General features: G+C 32.7%; 1 protein-coding gene across 4 annotated transcripts in view; it reads left to right on the top strand.

Moving 5' to 3' along the window:
* Gas2 (growth arrest specific 2) overlaps positions 1–25,727 on the top strand; it is a 124,335-nt gene that overhangs the window by 53,482 nt on the left and 45,126 nt on the right. For all 4 annotated transcript variants that reach the window (XM_047518379.1, XM_047518376.1, XM_047518377.1 and 1 more), the window contains exons 5-7: positions 4,141–4,204; positions 10,000–10,141; positions 17,729–17,836. In XM_047518379.1, the coding sequence (XP_047374335.1) occupies positions 4,141–4,204; positions 10,000–10,141; positions 17,729–17,836 (314 nt within the window). The remainder of the gene's footprint in view (positions 1–4,140; positions 4,205–9,999; positions 10,142–17,728; positions 17,837–25,727) is intronic.

Below are 25,727 nucleotides of genomic sequence, written 5' to 3'. Positions count from 1 at the left end.
AGCATTCAGCGAATATAACCTTTTGCATAATAATCACTATTGACTAGAGAGATTTTTATTTGTTAAAGGTAACTTATTCAGAGGAACAGACAAGATGAATGCTCTTTTCTACCCTTAATTCAAAGCAATGTTATAATGATATAGTGGGAAAAGTGGTTCCTACCATAAATTTCACAAGAAATAAAAATTTTTATCCAAAAGACAAAATGAATAAATATGTATAAATTAATGGTACATATCACTCAATGCAAGGGTTTTAGCTCAGTTTCAATTCACCAACAGTTGCCTTTCTGATCATCCTAATAAAGATATGCATTCAATTATTTGCTTTTCTAAATTATACAATATATAGTCAATTTGATTAATTTATTGATTGTGGACTTAACTAAATTTTTCTCCGGGTCATAGGAAAATTTATGGTAGGATGTTTGGTGTCTCAAAAATAAAATGTGTCCAATTGTAATTGTTACTTAAAGTTTATACTTAACATATAATAGCTAAAGTCTATTCACGTTGATCTGTCTATACATACTGCTGACTATACATACAGGTCAAAATGATCTATTTAATATAAAACTTGATTAAAATTAGCACTATCTCTGATGTAATATAAATTAAATATAATTAAAAGATAAACATTATCATAGAGTGATCCCACTCTAATTATTGTCTCCCCACAGTAATTAATTTTTCATTCCAGAGTTTTTTCTTCTACCATGTAGTAGTGTCTGACACTTTAGAGGTGCACAAAAACCAGATATAGGAGAAAGCATTAATGTTAAGTGACTGAACAGAATGGGAATAATCTTTAAATAAATCACAAAAAACAATAAAAAGAAAAAGAATAATGATGGGAACTAATATTAGGCAAGTATTTCCTAACAATAACTGTGCCAAGCATACAGTAATATTATTTTGTTTGAGCTTTGATCAAGCATACAGTAATATTATTTTGTTTGATCATCACAAAAATATTGTGAGGTACGCTGTATCTTATTTCCTTAGAAAAGTGAGATTTTTATGGAATGATTTCCCAAAATAACACAAGTAGTAACTATTGGAGCTCACACTTTGATCTTTGTGACTGTAATCCACAAACACTATATTATGTTTTTATTGGTGCATTATACATATATAAAATAGTGGCATTAAGTGTCATATAGTTGTACGTACTCATAATATAATTTGGTCAACTTTATTGCCCTGTACCTCCCCTCAGTACATTCTTTCCATCTATTGAAATTTAGTTTAGAATTTGCTTTAGTACAAAAAAAAGAGTCAACTGTTAGGCGTGTTATACATACCCATACTGCTTAAAAACTATTGAATTTTAATTTCACAACAATGTTCTATGAGTGCTTACTTTTACTGTTCAATACGCATTTGCATAAATTCTTGCCATTTCTAAAGCTGGTAGTTAAAATTATCTTATTTCAGTTTGTGCATTGTCTCAACCACTGTTACTACCATGTAATTATCATCATCCTTGATATTATGAGATATAATAGTAACTAAAGAATTACTCAGTTCTAGTCAATGTGCCAAATTGTGCACCTCTAGATTATTTTATTCATTGCTTACCAGTCAGCAGTCATTGTATTTTGGGGTCATGATAAGCCAGGCATGGTATGTCCAATATTTGAAAAGTCATTAACATGTGAAGCAATATCATAGGTATATTTTGAAACAATTTTATGAATTTATTAAATATAATATTTCTAAGAAAACTTGAACACAAAATAAGTTTTTGTTAGCATTTTCCTTAAAAATCATATGGGGGAAGCTATTTGTGTCAAATTTTATAGGTTGGTTTTATTAAAATGAAAAAATGAAGAATCTTGCAGTTACTTTTCAGTTTGCCAAATTGATTTTCTAATAAGGCCATGTACAGTTAATATTTTAGAAGGCAAAACCTGTTTAATTTGACAGATGAGGAAACAAAGAGATACACAATAGTGATGTATCCTTCATGACAAGTTATCTTTCTTAAGTGGCCCATATTATTGTTTTTCTTCAGAATAAGTTTTATTTTTCATAAAATATACCTATTTACACACCAATACTTATATAGTCCTCATAATATGTGTAATGTAGTTAAAGTATCATTATAGCTATTTTGAATATTACTTCCTACAGCTGGATATTGATTACACATTGACACCATTTAGTTAATTCACTAATAATGTTCATAATTTGGCACTATCTCCATCAAGAAATGCATGAAATTATACCTAAAGCTCCTGGGGCTTTAGCCACCTGCTTCACACAGCTTTCACTTCAGATGAGGGTATCAGCAGAGTATTTCAAGGCTTCTGTTTCTTATTTTTTTATAGAGTTCTTCCTCCCACTCAGAACTTGTTTGTTATTCTATGTCATGGACGTGTTTTTGTTTTTTGTTTTTCTTTTTTAAATTACAAATCTAAAGAAATTGATAATCAATACAGGAATATTGATTTTATTTGCTTTTGTTTTTATGATGTTTGTTATTGTTCTCTGCTTGGAACTGATGTTTATGTGATATTACAATCCCACTGTTACTTTGCACTGAAGGTGATTTAGTGTACAAAACTTTATGAAGTTGTTATTCTAGTCAGAGTCATCTGGCATATTTGAAATGAGAGGTACTAAATATTTTATATGAAGGATTTTTTTAAAAAATACTTTTTTTTTAGTTGTTAATGGACCTTTATTGTATTTATTTATTTATATGCAGTGCTGAGGTTCAAACCCAGGTTGTCACACATGCCAGGCAAGTACTCTACCACTGAACCAAAACCCCAGTCCCACGAAGGATCATTAATTAGAAGTAATTCAAGACTTCCCTTAATAGAGTTTTGTGATAATTCCCCAGCGACAAATTAAAACTTAAATTTTGTCATCAATAATGGAAATATTTCCTAATTCCTAATCTCCATAATCAGTTCTTTTAAAATGGCACTGCTGATGGAATTAGAATAATTCATATGTCTGTTTAAAACCGAATGGAATTACTTTTATAATTAAGCAAAAGTATTATTTTCTATTTATACACATTTCTAGCAAATTCTATCATGGTATCAGTGGACCAAACATTGCTGCTGCTGTAATCTGTAAGGAGAAGGAATTAGAATGTTTAAGTAAAGTAAAAATTATAAAAATTACAAAATTTATAAAATTTTTTGTTTAAGAATTAAAACCATATTGCTTTTTTGTTAAAGTTTATTAATAAGCAAATATCTTATTTTCTTAGAACACTAATTGTAAAACTTTGTAAAGACCATTCTCAAAGCAAAATTTTTCCAATATTTGTTTTCCTTTTTTTAAAATGACAAATAGTGTTTTAAAAATACCATGATCGTGCTTTTAAAGACTGTTGTATAAGAAGTACATGCTCTTGTTAGTTTTAGCGAATGCAAGTATGATTTGTCAATATAATGAAATATAGCCAAAGCTATCAGTAAAGTAGACTTATCAAGTAATTAAATTATATTAGAATAGAAATACAAATTCAGAGAAGTCTTCCAATTTGATCATTTATTAAACATAGGTGGCTGATACATATTTATGAAATTGATTTACATATGAAATACATTCAGTTCAAAGTGTCTCTTTAAAACATTATTTAATAATCATAGTTGATTAAAAGAAGACACCAAATTTCAGGGTCTTACTTGACATTTTTTTTTGGAAGTTAATAAAAGACTGTAATTTACAATTTTTATCTTTATTTGTTGCATTATTTTTTCTAGACTCACTGGTGAAGGGTAGACCCAGGATATTAAAAAGGATGGTCTTTACTTTCTAGTCTTGTGTGTGCTGTGTGTTTTTAAATATCAAAATCACAGCTATATATGCATCTAATATTGACTTACTAATATTAACTCATTGAAAAAAATATGTTCACAATGAGAATTACTTAGTGTGAGAGTTCCTGAGACTAACAGTTTTTGGGGGGCGAAGGTAGATAGGGTCTTGAAAACTACTTTAATAGAGTTATGTGTACTGTGAAGTGAGGGAGCTTGTGAGTGTCAAAATGAATATTGGCTCATTTACTGGTATCAAGAGGGACTGGGGAGGGCATTGGCCATCAGCAAGTCTGTTCCCTGTGGAGCTACTTTACAGTCCCTTCTATTGTAAATGTGTCTACTTCTTGTCTTCTAGTCCTGCACAAGCAACCCAGAGAAGTGTGTCTCTGTTTGCTAGAGCTTGGCCGGATTGCAGCCAGGTAGGTCAAACCACTGCTACTGTGTTGAGACATAGATCACCTCCGCTATGGACAGAGGTTGCTGTGGACATCTTGAGAGCAGTTGTTCAAACTAAAAATAAGCCACCAATGTTCTTAACATCACAATCTTGTTGTCAAAGATGCTATGTCTAAGCATTTGCTAATGTCCTTGAATCAAATACATTTTCCCTTTAAAACTTATTGAAGGTGGTATGGAGGAGGATCTAGTACCTTGACATTCCATATGGCAAGTGACTCTTCTTAGAAGAAAGTCTACTGCTTTCTCTTGTTTTCTTGGAGGAGGATCTAGTACCTTGACGTTCCATATGGCAAGTGACTCTTCTTAGAAGAAAGTCTACTGCATTCTCTTGTTTTCTACTCCTTTCTATCATTGCGTGTTGTTTACTCCTTAATAATTGCAACAACTATTTTTTGTTCATTTTCCTCTAATCCCACATTCAACCCCTTTCTTCCCTCAACTATTTTAGTTTCCACTTTTGAGTGGGGGAAATAATTCTTTTTAAACTCTTCTCTCTCTTTTTTTTGAAGGGTGAGGTGGAGACTGGGTGCGAATTGAACCCAGGGACACTCCACCACAGAACTACATCCTTAGCCTTTTTTTTTTTTTTATTTTGAGATAAGTTCTTAATAATTTGTTGAGGCTGGTCTTGAATTTGCAATCCTTCTGCCTCAGCCTCCCACGTTGCTGGGATTAAGGTTTGCACCATAATGCCCAGTTTTCTCTCTTTTTATTAGAAAAAGACTAATAGGATATCATTCATATATAGAGATATCTCTGTGAACATTTTTCTTCTAGGGGAAGAAAAAAATTAACTGTAGCCTTCATAGCAAATAAGCAGAGGCAGGGACCTAAGCCAACTTGTTTTGGTTTCATGTTTTTCCATTCATTATCTTGCAAACCATTAGACAGTGTCTTTGAGAGTCTTATGAAACTCAAAGAATGAGAAATGAAGATTTAAATATTCAAAGAGGCCTTGATGCAAAATAAAAAGTCAGAATTACTTAAAAGATGTTTTCTGATCCAAATTTGGATGGACCGTTGGGGTTAGGATTGTATGAACCATTAAAATACAGTGAGAGATAGCCCTGAATGTACATTTTCAAATGAGGAATTTATGTAAGATATCAAGGAAAAGAAAACACAACATGTGTAAATCAGTTAATTATAACATGGCTAGAAAACTTGCTGTTAATGAATAGATCGTTTTTGATCCAGTAATAAATTAACCTGTAGTCAGAAGTAATCTCAAGTTCTTTAAATCATCATAGTCAATATTATTTTAAAGAAGTGTGCTTCAGGTATGACTTTTATTTTACCATAATCGTTTATTAAAGATTTAATAATTTGTTAAATATTTGTCAACTTAAGCATGTAGTACTCAGCTGTGTTCAAGCTTGGGTGCCTGGTTGTCTTTAAGACCTTGTTCCCTTGAGTGCTGCCATGTCCTTGAGTTCTGTGAAGAAGCAGGGCCAAGGCATTGCTGCTCCTGCGACCCTGACAAGTGCACTCCACCAAGAGGCTGGGCGGTCTGGTCTGCAGGAAAAACAGCCCTGGATCTAAGGCTTACCCAGGACTCAGAAGCTATTCCCTCAGAAAGGGGAAGCTAAAAATACATAGGCATGAAATAAAATCACAACAAATGAGCATTTACCACCAAAATGCTCCAGTAAAAGAAGCATGGATAGTCCAGATGTCCTTCTTAACAGCATATTGTCTGCTTTAGTTGTACTATTAAAATACTCTGGTACCAGATTCCATTTTTGTTCCTTTTTTGCTTCTGAAAGGTGTAAGATAAACAGAAGGAATTGCTCTATTTCTAGAATCAGCTGGGACTTGTCATTGTCCTCCCATTTACTTTGTAGTTATTTGCCTATTTTTAGGACTTTATAATTATGCTTTTTATTACATGGACCCTCTAATAGGAATGAACATTTTTGATTGTGTCCAAGTCTTCACAGAAGATGTGCTACCCTCTGAGGAAATGCCACTGGAAATCACCTTTCCTCCTGCTGAGTCTGGCATCAATTGTCCTTTACCATTGGATGTTAAATACATTAGAATCTTGGTTAATGAATGGGAGGCATTGTCAGTTGTCAATTTCATGGTGAAGTACCATGTGAAGGATTCCCTCTGACCAGAAATACATTAATATTGTCATTCTGGGTTATTCCATGTTTGACCACTTTTCATGACCATATGAGGTGTAAAATCAGTGATAATTATAAAAGATATAGTACAAAAAATTTACGAATGTCACAGTGGAGCTAAATAAAGGTTAAGATAATTTATATATTATTACATTTAATTAATAATTTTTGCTTTCTTTTCTTCTTCACCTACTTGAGTGGTGTGAAAGATTGCACATTTTTCAGTGAAAAAGAATATAAGCTAATATATCACTCATGTTATTGTTTTTGTTACTGTGTGCAGCATGATGTTGAATAACTGAACACCAGCTGAATAGATCAAGCATTTAGGTTTAAATGTCTATTAATCTTTCTCTGTTATACATTTGAAGATTTTTAAATAAAGTTTCAATTTAATTAATTTAATTTAATTTGTGCTTTACAAACAGTAACCCAATAAGCCAAATCTCACTACCTTACAAGACCTTGTATTGAAGCATAGTAGTTGAAGGAACAAAAGGAAAACCATTCCTCCAATCTAATTTTACTCTTATATTATGCCCTAGATATATCCTTATCTATATACATTTGTTCAAATATTCTCCATCGTTTCTTCACTAATGTACAGAGAAACACAGTAATATATGAATTAAAACAGATTTAGTAATTTGGAGAGAGTTCTCAAGGACCACAATGTTAGCTTTCCCAACATGCAGGTGAGTTTTGTCCTCAACAGATTTGCATGCAGCCTTGGGAGTCATGTTTTTCCTCGCTGGTAGATAATGCTTTCTTATGCTTGACTCCAAACATTTACTTCTCTAAATTTCAAAAATATCATCTTAAAAGCATCAATGTCACTTCAGAATTGATTCCCAGAATGTTTCTGAATCTCTGCCACTTTCTTCCATCTGGGGACACTTACTGAGACTCCTTTGATGGCTTTGGGCTTTTCTCCATTCCCAGATGAGGGAATGAGACCACTTGTTTTTGTTCCCATGGGTAAAACTTCCCTTTACTTTCAGCTAAATTGAGCTATCATTACTGGAGAGTGAAATCTCTGTGCTAGTATTTCAGACAGATGTCAATTTCTGAACACAGAATATGTTTTGGTCTTGTAAAAAGTAAAAGATTCAGCAAAAGTAAGTCAATAAAACCTCAAAGATATTTTTAATGAAAGTGCTTTGGACATTAATTGTTGGAAAAAAAGAAAAAAGTTACTATGAATTCAACATTGTGCCAGACTGCACAAATAAGATTATCTCTTTGGTTTGGTGCCATAATGAGTAATTGACATTATAGTAGAACTTCTTATGATTTTAATTTTGAGTAGTTTTTTGATTTGGAACATAATTTATGATCACTCAAAAGAAAATTCTGTGTGAATATATTTTCTTTAATCTTCTATTTCAATTTCTGGACTAATGAAAAGAAATATTACTTAAAAGACAATATTCTTGTATCAAGATTATTAAGTGACTCATTTAAAGCTCTTGAACTGACTGGCTAAGAATATCATGTACTTTCACATGATGGGAATTTTTTTCCAAGTCTAAGTCTATCCTTAAGTTGCTTTAAAATATAAGTTGAATGGAGCAAAATTGTCTTGCAAGAATCTAAAACTATCTGTTACATGCCTTAAAAAGAGGGAATTTCTTTCATTTGTCTATAAATTTTGTCTCTCTAAATCTACTAAAATAGACTCCAGATGTCTTTTGTTTGAAAACTATAGTCTACTAGTTTGAGTAAATTTCCTAGTTCAGGGCTCAGTTTGGGGACTCAGTTATTTCAATTAGATCAAACTGAAAAGTTGTGGCAAGTGCCAGAAAGATGAGAAATCCATTCCTATATTCTCATCATAAAACCATGAATCATAGACCCTTTCCCTATCATCTTCTTGTTTTTTTCAAAATGAGACAAAAATAAGTATTTGTCTTTTAAGAATTCACCGCACTGTTTTATCACTGAGTTCTTCAGGTCTGAGATTTGGTGTCAGCAGATTCACCTTCCCGCTGTTCACTTTGATCCTTATTCAGTTTGAGAACAACAGCAACCCCCTTCTAAAGCTCTAAATCTTGTAGTTGGAAAAGAATAGAGAATACTATAAATCTGTGAAAACCTTATAGGCAAAATAGGAACCCGAATTGGTATAAAGTTAATCATGGAAATAAAAATGAAGCAGCCTTTTGTAAAACATTAAAAGAAGGCCTATTTGATGACTAAGTTGGCTTGCAGGTGCAAACCCTGAACCCCAAGGGAATTCCAAGATTTACAGCCTGCTGACATCTCCAGACAGACAGGAAGCCAATGAATTGCATTTAAGTGTGCATTTCAGGACTGCCTGAGTGTACCTTAGGCAGCTTGAAGTATTCAAAAGCCAATATAAGCAGAGATTTGGGGCTTAGTGTTGATTTTGTATGTTCAATGGCATAGCTAATTTTCAGCATTTCCAGATAAAGAAAAATCTCCAGGGTGAGATTTTCCATGTGTGACTTTTTTACCAATTTTATTCGAGTCTATTCTACTTTGTTTGTATTGGACATGGAGTTGAGCCTGTTGTTACTGTAATAGTGGATTTATTATCATTTCACTTTGTTAAAAAAGGCAAAAACTTATGCAACCTGTTCCTGGAAGGTGGCATGTGTCTGCCTACAACTACAAATTAAATCATATTTTCCAGTTGATCTAATTTATACTTTCAAATATAACATTTTCACTTATGATTGACTTTTAGTTGGCTGTGATTTTTTTGTATAAGACTCACTACCAAGTTCAAGTTATTCTCTTAAGAACATTCACTATAACCCAAATTTATACCTTGATAGAATTAAGAATCCACAGAAGTCTAGAGAGATTAAAATTGGTTTGCCTGCAAAGGTTCATCTGACCAGTGAATAGTAAAGCTGAGTTTATTATAACTTTATCTGCCAAGTTTCCATCCTGAGATATTTCTGATATTCTACAATTCTAAGCAAATTTCTTGAAGAAAGTCTATAGTAAATTCATTTGTAAAGCATAATAATAGCAATACCACTTTCCATCTTAATAACACCTGAATTTGAGTCTGTTAATATCTCATTTTGTGGTATATTATTTTAAAAATACTGAAGACTCTGGCAGTAGAACCTCAGTGCTTCAGTTTCTCAGTTGTGCAGCCAATTAATTTATCAACAGTAATCTCAGAGGTTATGCCATGTGTTAGACACTATACTGGGCAAATGTTATTTTGAGGTATTGCTGTTTTCAAACCTCACTGATTATATCTCCATCTACCAAATGTGTGTTCAAAATAGGAGTTTCATCATAGCACTAGTGCTGTTAATGCTGGTAAATGTAAAATCTAGATGGAATTTCCCACAGTTATTCATGTTATTGACTCACCAACATAATGCATGGAAGATTTGTTATCATTTTTAGTATGTCTTCGTGTGTGTTCATATATGTGCTTGTACACATACAAAGCAGGTATACATGTTTCTCTCCCTGCTTCTGAAGGAGGCTAATTAGAGAACTTACCATTTCAATACCAGTTAAAGTTAACTTTGTTTTTAAAAGTCAGCAGTTTACTATGGCATTTATAATCAAATGTAATATATGGAAATTATATCACTAGAAGTTATGCATATATAATGATCTGGTATTTTTAAAAGGTATGGTGTGGAACCTCCTGGTTTGATAAAATTGGAGAAAGAAATTGAACAAGAAGAAACACTTTCTGCCCCTTCTCCTTCACCTTCTCCTTCATCAAAATCTTCTGGGAAAAAGAGTACAGGAAATTTACTGGATGATGCAGTAAGTAAATTGATCAGACTTCTTACCAAGTTAGTTGTTTTTCTTTTTTTTAACTACTCAACATATTTTGTATGATCTCATATCAATCTGACTTTACCTTATTTCATTGTCCTTGAATTCATATTAACCCTTATAAAAAAGCCTATTGTCCTACAATTCATTTTGAAATTCAAAACTGAGCCAGTCATATAAAATAAAGTGCTATTTAATTCTGTTGAGTAGCATCTAAAATTCTAGGAAAATAACTCCTTGAAAATGAAAACACTTAAGCCTCATTGTTACTGGTTCATGATTCCTCTTTTCACAGATCAGGAAGCCCAAGGCACAAAAGCTTGAGGATTGTTAAAGAAGGGAAAGCAAATGTATAATAGAGAAGATAACTGTACTTTATTGACTGCCTGCTATTGGTCAGAGTCTATCATTGTTTTTTCAAGAGCTCTCCTATCTGAAAAGCAGGTTTCTTAGTAAGGAAATGGAAACTTGGAAGCTTTATGCAACCTGCTGAGAGGAGGAGAGGAGCTTAGAGTCTAAAACAATTTTATCTAACTCTCTAAGGTCTCTACTAAGCAGTCCTTGAGTCACAGATTTTGGCAGTTAGGAAATATTTTAGTATTACCCTCATCATCGCAGTAAACAGTTTGTAGGTATAACAGCAAACAGAATGGATTATAACTTCAAGCTACTCCTGTTGTCTATTAAGTAGTTCTTGGTTATAATAATATGTGTGATTATGTTTATGCATATGCCCCCATTCACATATATTTTGAGTGCAAATGTAAGAATATTAATGAAAGAAATTATGAGTAACTTGTATGATGTTCATATAAAATTTCATTAGGAGCTGTAATTGCTTGGGAATTTTATTGAAGTGGTAATGCTAGAGAGATTAGACTTAAGTGGGTCTCACATGCATAGGAAGAATTCCTAGAAACTAGCACCACCTGTGATGTCACCTGTACAGAATAGGCAGGACTGCAAAGTACTGTTGGTCCCTGGCTGGTAATTTCTTTCTCTAGAGACTGAGATGGGAAAATGACTGATGGACACTATAAGAGGTAGGAAAAGAGAGTTCTCTGTGTTTTGCTTCTCTCCATGTAGCACCCTATAGTACAGATTTAGAAAGGCAGAAACACAACAATTAGTCTCAACCTTCAGTATCTCTCATTTCTGTAAAGGGCAGCAAACTTAAACTTAGCCCTTCGAGGTATCTTAGCCAATACCATTTTACTTTAATTTATTTTGGCTACTTGATCCACTGAAGACATAAAGAATAATTTGGACATGTTAGTTCAGTGCTACACTTAAGAATTTCAAAAGCCTTTCAAGGATCAGGCACATGCCTTGCTCTTCATAGGATTTCAATTTTTTTACAAGGGAATTGAGAAACATTGTATTAATAGTAAATAATGATGTGTTGTTTATATTTTGACAAGAGTTACTTTCTGTCTGTCAATTTTACTTTTTGGTTTAGAATTATCGTAGGATATTATGTTTCTTCAGTCCTTCTCTTACAAATTTGTCTCAGAGCTAAAATACCTGCTCTTAATTCTTGCCCTCTCAGCTATGACCTGCAGTCATATTCTTTAATGAATAATAGGGTTCCAGATCACCAAAGATTTCTGGTGAATGACACCATATAAATCTCAAGGAATCAATTACTGAATCAAATGACATTTTTAATGTTCATGTGATGCTTGTTCTGACATTTGATGCTGTTGATCACTTGGTTCTTGAAATTCTTCTCTACAAATGTTCCTGCAACCAGAATGAACCAACTAAATGCAACTCAGAAACTGTTAAAATTATGTAAGTGTTCCCCATAAGATCCATGTTAAAGCCCGGGTTGATTCATACGCCACCTTTTCCCTCCATAGTCCAGCCCAAAGGGTGTTTCCCATTTTGCCCTCTAGAGCAGGTCCTATATTTTGAAGTAGCCATTGTTGCTTCTGCACTCTTCTTCCTCCTCCTCTTTTAAATCTGCTTTTAAATACTTTTTAATCTTTTAAAATTCACATTGTGTTACCTCCTATATAAATCTTTTCTTGATATTTCTCATCCCAGGCAAAAATGGCAAATCACTCCTTATTGACTGAATTATTTGTATATATTTAATAAGGAATTGACCTAGTGGGGAATTCATATCCATTCCTCTCAAGATGCAGTCCTAGTTAGCAAAGACAAGGACTATATTTTAATCTGTATCTTTCCAGTACTATATTTGTTGGATACATTATCCATGTATGCAGTTAAATTATTAAAAAACTTCTCCTTTATTCTCTTTATCTGTTTTTTCCATGTGCTCTGGAAACACGTGAACTTTTCTGTTCTTTTGTAGCTCTGCAGAAGGAGAAAACACTGTCACTTGAAGCCATTTATGTGAACTAGGGAGAAGTAGCTAGAATCGTTCCCTTTTCTCCGTAACTTATATCTAGCCATCCTCTTTCCTTGAGACAGGGAGAAAAAGGAAGAAGACCAGAAGGTGGTGAAACAACTATGAAACGGATTTGGGAGAAGGTTTACCAGTATTCCACTTCTGAAAAAAATAAACTGCATTTGGTCCCCCTATTCCAAATACTGCTCTTTCCACTGGAAACAGTGGAGGACATTTTGAAGGGTTTTAAACCCTCCTTAATGTTTACCAGAGTTTGAGAATTTAACAATTGGTTTAATTAAGGTGTTTTAATTGAATGTAAGAAATGTGCAAAGCAGATATTTCTATACTATTACCATCTAGAATACAGTGTTCTGAAACTCTTTAAACTAGCATTTTTTTTTTTTTTTAAGCATCATTTGATACATAGTCAAGCACCACTACCACCACATACCCCGTGGGGGAAAGAATTCCATGGTTCTGTTAGTTTGAGAAATAAAACTTACAGTAGTCTACACCTCGACTTTGGAAATGCACTTTAGCATATTAGAAACTCTGTTGAGTTCCAAAGTAAGATCTCGTTTAACCTGGAACTTTCCAAATTCATTTGAACACCAAATCTCTTACAGTCTCCTTTATTCTACATTAGGAAAAACTGCATTGAATTATTTTCATTCTGTTTAAAGTATAGTTTTTCACTGAAGTGTTTTATTTCAGGGATAGTGAAGCAGAGAGAAAAGTAATTTGAACTTCAATAACAGTTTAAATCAGAGTTTCATGTTTAATATAAAAAGGAAATAGCTCCTATGACAGTTGCTTCACCCCATGTGAGGCATATACAGCAGCTGAGGGTTGAAACTGATGCACCCCAACATGTGTTTAGAATAAGGATATAAAATAGAGATTGCTTGCAAAGTTCCTGTGTTTAGTTAGTATTATAGACTTTTTGCATTCTGGCAAAGTTATTAAGTACAACCACAAGAAAGAAAAGAAGGATAATGGAGTGAAGGAGTAAAAGAAGAAAGAGGAGGGTAAAGAAATAGAGAAGGAAAGGGAAAGAGAGGAAGAAAAAGAAGACCTGTGTTAAGATTATTCCAGACAATGGTTTCAGTAATAACTGCCAATTTTGAAACCTTCAATGATTCCTCACATTTTCTTTCTCAATACTTAGGGGAATAGTGGGGAAAAAATAGGTGACCTTTTAGGGGGATAATGTAGCCCACCTTCTTTAATCAGAATATCATGAAAGAAACACAGTGGAGCCCATGGAGATTAATTTATTCTCCAGATGTCCTGATAGAGTGATTCAGCTGTGATAGAATGGCGGGGTCAGGTTTAGTTCTCTTCTTTGCATTCCCTCATGTTGAGCTAGTTTCCACACAATGAGTTGAATACAGTTCTAAGAAACCATTCTTGCTTTCTTCCTCTCCTCCATCAACTTCCTCAGTCTGGGGATGAGAGATAGTATAATTCTGAGTAATCAGCCTCCTCTTGAAATCTCATTTCAGCAGAAAACTGGCTGGGTTCCTAACCAAAAACGGAACACCTGCCAGACTGACTTATCCCAAGGTAATGTAAGAAGCAAAGATGTCATCAGTCACTGTTTACTTAACAATCTATTTCCACTGTCCACAGCTTGGCCTGTCTCTTCCATTTCTGCCCCCACCTCTTATACCAGTACAAAAAAGACCTTCATTTAAAAAATCAAGTCCATTTTCAGAGTGAGGAAGGCATTAGAGAAGGGCAAGCCACTTGAGAAAACGTTCCTTATGCTTTACTTCATTTGACACCAGCAGTTTCTCTGTTTTGTCTAAGAATACTGCAAGATGGAATGCTTCCCATACAAACTTGCAATTGTCATTAGCAGAGGAACCGCTTGAATACCAGTTTATTGTTTGCTTAGTGAATTGCAAGCAGAACTGTGTTTATCATGATGCCTCTAAAGTTCAGACCTCAGGCCGTGGCTTTTTTGATGCTATCTGGTTTTCTTTTTGGTGACCAAGTCCGAAGCTTCCTTCCCTTCTTCCCTCCCTCCTTTTGTTCATCCAGGCTTTTCTCATGAAAGCCCTTATTGTAGTGATAAGGAAAACTGTGCCACTTCTAATTACGGTATATATGATATACATAGTAAACACACATGGAAAGAGATAAGTGTAGAGAAACACTGAAAATAGCACACATAGACACATTCACTGGTCCTATGACCACCCCCTGACCCCAAATCAGAGTACTGTTCTATATTACTGCATGGAAATGACATTAGCATAACCAAACTTTCATATTTTTTGCTTTAGGATCACCATTCCATTCAAGGATATTCTTTAAATAATTTTTTCTTGGGACAGAATTGTGTTAATACTGGTATGACTGGATGAGTTGTCTATGTGCCAAGCATAGTATGGTGGGAAAAAGTCAGAACTCAAAGTGACAGGCCTGATCAGTAGCTTAATGTTAAACACTAACTTCATTTTTAAAATGAAAGTCATCTCTAAGGTCCTTTGAATCCAGTTTTACTTTGTTCTAATAACTTTTCTTTCCATCCTATATAGATCTATGTTCCTATTCATCTGTTCATTTATGTATTCAATATGAAATTATCAAACATTATTTTTACACCATTAATGCATTGTGCTTTATTCCAAGGATTTGACAAAATGTAACAAAATACTACCTTAATGCTTAAGGAACTCAATCTAGCAAGAACATATTAGATATATTCAGGATATAAGATATACATGATGATTTTTAAAAAAATTACTCAGAAAAACTTATTTTGGGAAAATTAGGGATGGCAGAATGTATGAATGAAAATGTGTATCCTGAAGTTGATACCCTTGTTTTTCACTAAAAAATAAAATAAAATAAAAAAGTGTTGTTTCTCATTATATCTTGAGACACGATTATGTAGATCTTAAGATAAATTTTATTTTAGAAACCCTCCACTTTTATGGTTTTCCCTCTATTATCTTTTGTGTTTATAATTTCTGGAAACTTGTAACAAAATTAAGCAGTTCATTTATACCAACATGCAAGTGAATTCACGTATGACTGCTCTACACTTTTTGCTTGGTATAAGACTGATTGGAGTCAGACATATTTTTATTTGAGGAATTGAATTTCTTTAATGACAAAGAATTGAATGTCTTTCATGACAAAATTCTAGGTACCATGATTTTTGTTAAACTAATTATATTACTATCATAGAAAATGATAGCAGCTAACATCTGAAGAATGATTATGAGAAAAATATGGATGAAGTTCTGACATTGAAACATATGAGCTAACTTGCTTACTCTGGATTGTCTATGGAGACTCTATTTACCTCTGTCATTTAAAAAAATGTATTCTCAAAGTTTCATGGATTGTAAAATGGAATGAATTTTTCAGAGATAAGAGTAGCATTTTTAAGATTTCCAGTGAGCCACACCTGTTGGTAAGAACTCCAAATCAGCATAGTTTCATTTTAAATAATTATTTATTTTATTTATAGCATTGTATATATTTATCATTTACAATAGATGCTTTGAAATATATATACATTAGAGAATGGTTAAATCTTTCTAATTAACAAATGCATTATATCACATATTTATCATTTTGTTAACACAATATGCATTCTTTGCATTTTTCAAGAATGCAACATTCATCACTGTCATTACCAAATTGTACATTAGATTTCTTGAACTTATTCCTCTGATCTTACTGTAATTTATACATCCTTTGACCAACATCTCCAAATCCTTCCCCTAATCTCTCCAATCTCTGATAACCACCATCATACTACTTCCATGAAATTAACTTTTTAGGTTCCATGTATTAGCAATATTATGAGGCATTTGTCTTTCTGTGCCTGGATTATTTCAAGTTTCAAGTTATCAGTGATCCCCCAGGTTCATTTCATTCTGTTTTTGCAAATGACTGGTTCTCTTCTGATTGAGTAGTGTGCCATTGTCTATAAATTCCATATTTTCATTTTCCATTTATCATTCATAGATGGTCATGTAGGTTCATTCCCTATCTTGGCTATTAAAAGTAATGCATTATTTTTGTGGACATATGACTAATAATGGCATTGCTGCATTATACAGTAATTCTACTTTTGATATTTTGAGCAACCTCTTTACTCTCTTCCACAATGGCTGTGTATTCCAACCAACAGTGTACAAAGTTTCCTTTCTCTTTCTTTTTAAAGAATTTGGGTGAGTAAAATGGAATCCAGTTTGGTCATAATCTGACTTTGTTCTGTTCAGCTTCTGCATATCATTGTAGCTTTCTAAGTCTTCCATGGAAACTTTCCCTCAAAACACAGATTATTGTGTAGGGCTGGTTCTTGGTTAGTTTGAGGGATCACAGTTATGAAACAAAGAATGGTAGTTTCCCAGAAAATATAAACATAAGTGTTAATTCTGAAATCACAGTCTATTATATTATCTTCTGATGGTCACAACTATCATAAACATTGTGCTCATATAATTTAGATTATATATTTTTCAAATTTAGATTATATATTTTTCTAGTATATTTTATATTCTAGATATAAAACTCTGATATTCAGCCATGTATTCCACAAAATGTGTGCAAATTCTAAAATATGGCCACATCATTCAGATTTGTAGGTGGGAATTACTAAAATGGAATGAATTTCAGAGTGAATCTGGGTGAATTTGAGATGACAGAGAAAATCTTAGAGTTCAAAATAAGATGAAACAATAAGTTCATTTTAAATAATAATTTATTGATCATTTATTTTTAAAGTGAGTAAACAGTATAATAAAATTAAACTGTGGAAACAACGTTCTGTTAATATAGATTTTATCCTAGTTCTCAATATATTTAACCTAGAATCACTTTAGTGTTGTTTTCAGTAGATTGAGCTTGTTGACCCCAAGGCTCATGGTCTTTTAATTCTGGAAAATGATAGAACCCAACTCATCATTCCTGTGATGCCAGTTGATTTTGTCATCATCCTCCTCCAACATCGCTGTTCTCATCTAGCCTATGGCTCAGTGCTGTCTCTGGCCTTTAGACTAGACCTTCTGGATCTGACCTTTGCATAGTTGTGGTTTAACGTATATTCATGTGCTCACATTCTGCCCATAGATAAAGAAAGAGTTTCAAATTATTACTTGTCCAGGGGTTTTGGAGTTTTGAAAAAAAAAAAAATCTACATGCAACCCTAATAAGGAGAATGAATTTTCTTGCTTTTTTTATTTCAGGTGAAACGAATTTCAGAAGATCCTCCTTGCAAATGCCCAAACAAGTTCTGTGTGGAGCGGCTTTCTCAAGGAAGATACCGAGTAGGAGAAAAGATTCTTTTCATTAGGGTAAACTTTTACTTATTATCTTGTTTTTTATGAGAATATTCAAAACTTGAGTTGGGGGAACATAACAGGGGAAAATAACGAGTGGTTAGGAGACAATGCTCACTGTTGGAATGAAGATGCAAGGTATGAACATTTTTTTAAAGTAATATACATGATAATGTATTGCTTAGTGCTAAATAAATAAAATTATATTTTTCATATATATGCAAACACACAAAGAGATAATAGAGGTCAAATATCATGAAGAAAAAAAATATTACTTTTTGGTTTAATGATACAGTTTCAAAGGAACTACCACACTACCCTTGCTATGAGAAATAGAAACAGTGTTCTTCCCTGGTCTTCATACCTCATCTTATGGAACTGATGATCCTATTGGTTCTGGGTCCCTTCGTGTGATTTCAACATGACTTTTCAGGAACTCTGGATTATGGATCAAAGTGAGGAGAATGAAAACTCAGTATAGTATCATGATTAGGTAGTGACAACAATGTCTTACTTTGTTTTCTGAGTCTGAATGAAAGACTGGTTTACTAATCTCTGTCCATTTTACAGTGATCCCAATTTAAATCACAGATAGTCATAAATTGAATGGTGGTTTAATAAGGTAACATTTCAGGCCTTTTACCTGGAATCTGTTTTGCTAAGACTCAAAAGTATTGAATATCACAGTAAGTTTGTGACTTTTTGCCAAGTATTCTCCTTTGAAAAGTAAAAATATGAAAAAGACAGCACTAATATAGTCCCAGAAATCTTCAGTTAATGTAAGTATTCAGCTGCTTATTTCCAGCCATTTTCTAAAGAATAGAGCTTATGATTCGAAGGAACTGTATTCTAGTCTCATTTTAATAAAGTGAAAATATCTTGCTATTTTGTAGAACACAATGATTTGAAGGTGTGCATCCAGTACAATCAATGAATATTGTTAAAATACTCATATCTGTGATGGCCCAATAGAAATTTTGTCAGTGTAAGGTTTTTTTTTTTAATTTCAAGTTGTAGCTGAAACTTATTTGTATGACAGTCTGAAACATTTATTAAATGAAAAGTTTTATCATAATTTAGCCTTAAAATATAATGTCATTCATTTTGTATTTTAACCTGATTTTAAGTGAGTATTTACTGATTTTTTTTTTAATTTCTAGGAAATAATTGCTATTCTACTTTGGAATGGCAACAAAAGGGATTGAATAATATGTTATTATTGGAGCTTTGAGAATAACTCTGTGTGAGTGGGCCTAAAGAGTGTTAACTGAGTGGCTTATTGTTCTTTTGTTCTTTATTGCAAGGATCACATGCATTTTTTCTTTTTTCTTTTTATTTAGTCAAGTTGCCTGCTTTTACTTTACCACATTAAATAATAATGATTTAGTATCTCCATGGATGTGTTAAAATTTTACCAGGCTGGACTTTCTTAGTTGAGAATTACTTTCCATTATAATATTAGTCCCCAGAGCCTAGAATCAAAGCAGAAGGCTTTATTTATTTAAAGAATTATTCCTTTTTATAATAGGAATGTTAGTATAATGCATGATTAATAAACTTGACATATTTCTTTCTAATGTAACCTAATATCTTCAGGCAAAATTTGTATCTCATTTTCCATATTTGTTCATTTGTCAAAGAATTTAATATTCATAAGCATGAATAACTTATTTTTATAGTATTTAACATATGAGTTATTTTTTGACATTCCATTTTTCTTTTTAGGAAATGGTATCCTTTTGTTGAATTCTAGTCATGTATATTACAGAGGAATTGAGATTTGCATTAGTGAAAGAAACATATCAAATTCCTTGGCAATAACATTTTAATTTAATATCAGAAAACAATTCAGAACCTATTGTGTACAGTCAATGTCATACTTCCAGTGTTCCAGGCAAGCCTGCAGTAAGAGTCATACATGATGTGGCTATTCAGGTTGTCCCAGAAAGTTATAGCATTAGGCTGTGACAAGTTTTAGAATCATGTTTTAATGATATTTTAATGATTAATTTTTCTACTGTCCACATACAATTTTATTTTTAGAACAAATTTCTTGTGAAATAGACCCTTTTTTTAAAACCTTGATTTTTTTTTAAAGAAAACATTCTATCACTGCTCAAATTGGAAACCAAAACTATGTGTCAAAAATGGAAAATCTGGGCTGGGGATATAGCTCAGTTGGTAGAGCCCTTTCCTTGAAAGCACAGGGCCCTGGGTTCAATCCCTAGCACTGAAAAAAAAGAAAACTCCATGAACACATATCCCTTGATATATCTAACCTTTTGATTGCTATAAGTCCATTTCCACACTAGTGAAGGAAAGGGATTATGAAAAGGAGTCTCTCCTTGTCTGTGATTATCCCAAGAGGCTTAGGAATTAAAATCTCATAGGCAGGTGACATATGACTTTCAGTACATATTTTATCCCTATTTCCTCCTCCGTTTTGACAATGCTGATAAAAAAATGTGTTATTGATGTGAACGCACTTTGCTTAGTACTTTTGATTTGTTTCAGATAGTAACTTTGTCATTCTGCCTAACTCATGGTAAGGAACTAGCAGTTATTACTAAAAACCAAAACCAAAACAAAACAAAAAAACCTGAGTTATTGAAATTGTTTTCAAATGATCTTGTGGTTGTTGTTGCTACTATTTTGACTGTTTTTCTTTGAGTGCATGGATTAAATAGTGACTGTAGTGAAATCCTCCTACACTAGGTGAACGCATAACTCACTTTGTCTTCATTACCATTCTACATTTTTAAGTTTTAATTTTTAATGTGAACATATTTTCAACTTTGTCTCATTTTTAAGGCTAATATAGATATATTTACTTGGTTATATTTGTGCAAAGTGTTTTGTAAAATATTAGTGAAACATGCTTGCTTTCTTAGCATTTGTCACTGAGTTATCAGCCCATCCTGAGAGCAGCCATGTGTTTGTAGGATCATAACAAATCTCTTTGATGCAAAGAACAATGGAGGGACATTTAAGTATATTAAGATTATTGACTTCACTGTTACCTAAAGATAACACAATTATCAAAACACTGACTCAGAAAAAAATTATCCCTCAGAAACGTATAAATACAAGATTCTCTTAACAAACCTGTTTCCAAAAGTTATTCTTGACATACTCTTCTTAGTGTAAGCCAGAGTTAATATTTTCATTACTAACTATTTTACAAGATTTGTTGACAATAATCACTTTGTTTTTGTATTGTTTTATGATTATGTTTGTACATGAGCATATCTTTTTATATAGTCAAATAAAAACAATAAAGACCAACAAAAATAATATTATAAAAACATGAGCATATTTCAGAGGAAGAGCCAGGAACAAATTTCTGCAGAGAATATCTTTACTAAGCATTTGTCTTGCCTGTGGATTTCTAGAAACCCATGTATGAATAGATACTTCCCATGTATATAATGTACACTTACATGGATGCGTGTGTATACTTCTGTAGACATGATTGTTTATATGCATATGTATCTATTTATAGGTAAAGAAATAATCTCTACCTGAATATAAAGAATTCTTTAGTATAAGGAAAAACTTCTTGACTTTATTTTTATGCAAACATCCTCTCAAATCCTTGGTAAATGGAAACTTTTTCTGTTTGTTTCTAGTTGATCAAAAGCAATTTCTCAAAGCCAGATTTTTGCCTGTACCTTCCTATGAGCAATACTGTTTTTTTAATTATGCTAACTTGTATCTATATTATACAGATACAAATGTACTGCCCTACAAAGTATAGATATTTCAATTGTTTTTCAGTGGCTTCTGAATTTAGATGATGATAAAACTGTCTTATGAATTTCTATAGTAACTGATATTTGAATATTTTCAATCAATCATGATATATATCTTTGAAATATGAATTGATGAATCTCAGGTCTAACATCATGATTTCTGGGAGGAGAGAAGTAACAATTTTCTCCTGTTCTTCTGTTTTTTCAATTAGTTGGTATCTACCCAGGCTTTAAGTATCAAGAGAGTTGGCAATACAAATCTGCATGAGCTTGTAGGCAGGGAATTCAGAAATGTCTTGGATACCATTAAAATGTCTATTTTACTTATCTCAAATTTGATGACAATAGTGTATGTATATCAGTGATTTTTAAAGTGGTCCCCAGATGATCAGCATCAGCATCATCTGGGAAATTTTAGAAATGCAGATTCTTGAGCCTCCTCCAAGACCAATTGAATCAGAAATTCCAAGGTTAGGACCCAGCCACCTGTTTCCACAAGCCCTCAGGGTGATTCTGATGTGTACCGAAGTTTGAAAACCACTAATTTTTAGAAACAAAAGACTATATGCAGCAAGAGATTCATTGTACTGCAACACAATTAGAAACCACTTGCATGTCTGATCCTGAAACAATATTACTATGGAGGTACTGAAAATGATCATTTTTAAAGATTTTTATGTATTGCTGTGAGGAAATGCTTTAGATATAATGGTAAATGGAAAAACAGGCATTTAAAATATCTTTACATGTAAAATAGCTTATGTAGAACTGACATGACAATTAAGACTTGAACAAGAATACGTAAAAATAGATTTAATTGTTGATCAAATAGAATTATAAGTGAACAAGTTTTTCTTTTGCATTTATTTCTGATATTAAAAATATGAACCAAGAGATGTCAGTAATCTGATAAAATTACAAATTTGAAAACAAATAAAAGGTCCTCTGAAAGTTGTCAGATTAATTAGTTGATTTTTCATTTTCATGATGCTATTGTTGTTAACCTTCCCTTTTCTAGAAAAGTGTAGGAAGGTTTATTGGAGCTCTGATATTAGTAGACCATTATTTAGGGAGGATTTTGAACTTTCTTGTGAAATTTAGCACATTTTTCCTTGGATGAAGCGCTTACCTTTCCTTTACTGATTTCATTCACTTTGAAAACTCACTCATATTGTTGAGGATTAGCATTCTGAAGCCTGCAAACAGATCACTATCTGGATAACACGTTTCTCTTTGCAGACCTAATCGGTGAGTCCCACATTTGGCCTTCTCTCTACTAATCATTAAAGCGTCAACTGTTTGTCAACCCATTCCCTCAGGGCTTAGTATTGAGTAGCATGAAAATAACCTAGTATAATAATGCAGGAAATGGAAGTGAATGGCTCTACTGAACAGAACTTCCATGGGGTAAATTCCTCACACTTATTTAAGTTGCTCTCACGTTACCATAGCAGGACTTGCTGGCAAGATAGTTGCCAGTGGGATAATGTATTGCGAGTAGCTAAATTTTTGTGTTACTTGATTAGACGTTAATGTGATGAATTTTTTTTATGGACGTTAATGTGATGAATTTTTTTTATGTAATCACAACTTAGTATTACCCTAACATTGTACTCCAAGTATTTTCCTCAAAATAATCATTCCAGAAGATGTTCAAGACATTATTTGTAAAGATTGGTTGGCATGGTAGAGTTCAAATGGGCCTCTGAATGATTTTATTACTATGTTAGCCTGTTCTGACGTGTCTCATTGTAACCTCTCATTCTAGGCAGGGGAATACTGTTACCACTCCCATTTTACAATTGAGAAAGCTGAGGCAGAGAATTTAAGTAATGTCCCAAAGTTATAAGCTAATGAGTGCATGAGTTAGGGATTCAAGCCTGAGAGCTTAGCTCTGAATTTATGTTCTTTACCACTAAATAATACTGATTTCTTTGCTTAAAATTTCTGGGAGGGTCAATACCTTAATGTGATTTGTAAGCTCCTGGAGAGAAAAGTACTATATAGCATTTCCCCGAGGTATTTAACCACAGAAATGGTTCCTTCCTATATCTTTTTTTTCCAGAACATTACGCTGGGATAGGTGGTCATGAAAATATATTTTGAGAAAGATATAATTTATTTTTAAGGTTTGCTTCCAGTTATTTTTAAGGTTTGCTTCCAGTTATAACAGTGTTATATTAAAATTAAAGTTTTCTATGTCTTGTGGGTACAGTTAGAACCCAAGTATTTTAAGACACTAATAAGGAATATTGAATTTGAACTCCTTTTCTGACTTCAAGTGCCATTACATGGAAGATAACTAAAATTTAGTAAGAATCATTCATGTCAGACATTTTACAGGTACTTTATATACATTATCTGACAAAATCCTTTCTACATACATCTGGGAATTTGCTTTTGTTACAGGTTTAAAAAAACAAAAACAAAAAACAAGTCTTAGAAAGTTTAAAACTTAAATAAGTGGTATGATGAATAAAATTAAAGTCTGACTCCCAGACCTGCATCATATTCCACTCCAAGTTTCCACTTGTGACAAATCCATTAAATGCAAATATTTTAGTCACAAGATTGGTCTTCTAAAAAGGACATGTTATGACATATTTAAGGCTAAACTATGTTAAAATATTTCTTATACCATTTTTTCTTTAGAGTATTCAGAATACAAAGAGCATTGCAATTGCATAACCAATGACTCCTTCCATAAAAATGGATACAATATATTTGCCTATATTATAATAGTGACAATATTTATGAGTTATTTACTTTACTATATGTCAGGATCTGTTCAAGATGCTTTATATTATCTATTTCATTTGACTTTCAAAACTTGAGTTTTGTAACAAGTTGTATTGCTTTCTGTTCTGATATCTTTTTAATAGGAATTAGAAGATAATTTTCCCTTATTGTCAGTATAGTGTTGAGACTTCTTTTACTAATTGTAGATATTTTCAAAGTGTATTAGTGTTATCGCAAAACATTTTCATAGCAGACCTCCACATTGGGTAAAACCATGTGAGATTCTATACTTTTACTTTCTTAACTTAAAAATGTGACTACTTGAAGGGCCTAAGGAAAATACAATAAGTAATTTAATTGGAAATCAGCAAAGGGATTTGTAGTGCTGTGAAGTTAACTTCTTTACACTACATTTAAATTAAATCATCATAGATCAACAGAAATTTCATACACATTGTTATTGACTGTATTTTTTTTTTTTTTACTTTACCATAAAAATACTATGTGGTAAAAATCAACTCACTATAACACACCAAACCAGAAAAGTATCAGAGTTCTGTTGCCATAGCAACTCAACCTGACTGGTCTTCTGGGACTTGCTCTAAAGGAAGGTCCAATGTTATTGAGTGATATTCTTTTCTTTTCTACTCTTATGACACATACTGATTTATTGTGAGTAAAAAGTAGCCTATTTGAAATTGTTGATGAGAAACAGGCTGTTGTGTAAAAATGCAAAGAAGTTTCAAACAACTAACAAGGAGATTAAAGCCTCCATTTATCTTAGTGGAAACATCATAGAAGCAGCCATTGCTTAGAAGCTCAAAGTTAAAATTTGTTTTTGAAAGAATATAAAAATTCTTCATCTAATTTGGAAATTTATGAGAGTATCATTATGACTTAAAATTAGATATTTGATTTTAGGGAAAAACTGCAACTGTGTTTGCTTCTTGTGTATGTAAAATCTCAGACAACATTTACAGTGCTCTAATCCGTGATGAGAGAAGCATGGCCACCATCAAACATGAGTGTTTCCAGATTCAGAAAAAGAAATCAATAGCATGTAAAATAGATTTAAATGCTTTTGAAGACTTTTTTTTAAAAAATGTTTTTGCTTCATCAAAGAAACTTTCATTTGTCATTTATTCATCTTTGCTGAGGCTGGGCTTAATAACATGGATGTAATTTACACTTTGGTAAAACATCCCTCTAAGGACTTTGCAAATGTTAATAAATCCTCTTAACTCCCTTCTCTCTGAGAAGGGCCTGCATTGTAAAGAAATGCAAAGTAAATGCATAATGACTAGCCCCTGCTGTAAAGAATTCAGGACATGGAGTGTATTTTTAGGAGAGTTATCCTTTGTGGTTGAAAACCTCAAATATAGAAAAATTTAAGCCAAAGTTTATCCAAAATTGCA

The sequence above is a fragment of the Sciurus carolinensis genome, chromosome 11, assembly GCF_902686445.1.
Source record: "Sciurus carolinensis chromosome 11, mSciCar1.2, whole genome shotgun sequence".
NCBI lineage: Eukaryota > Metazoa > Chordata > Mammalia > Rodentia > Sciuridae > Sciurus > Sciurus carolinensis.
The sequence above is the reverse complement of the archived record's forward strand: the minus strand, read 5'-3'. Positions and strand labels throughout refer to the sequence as shown.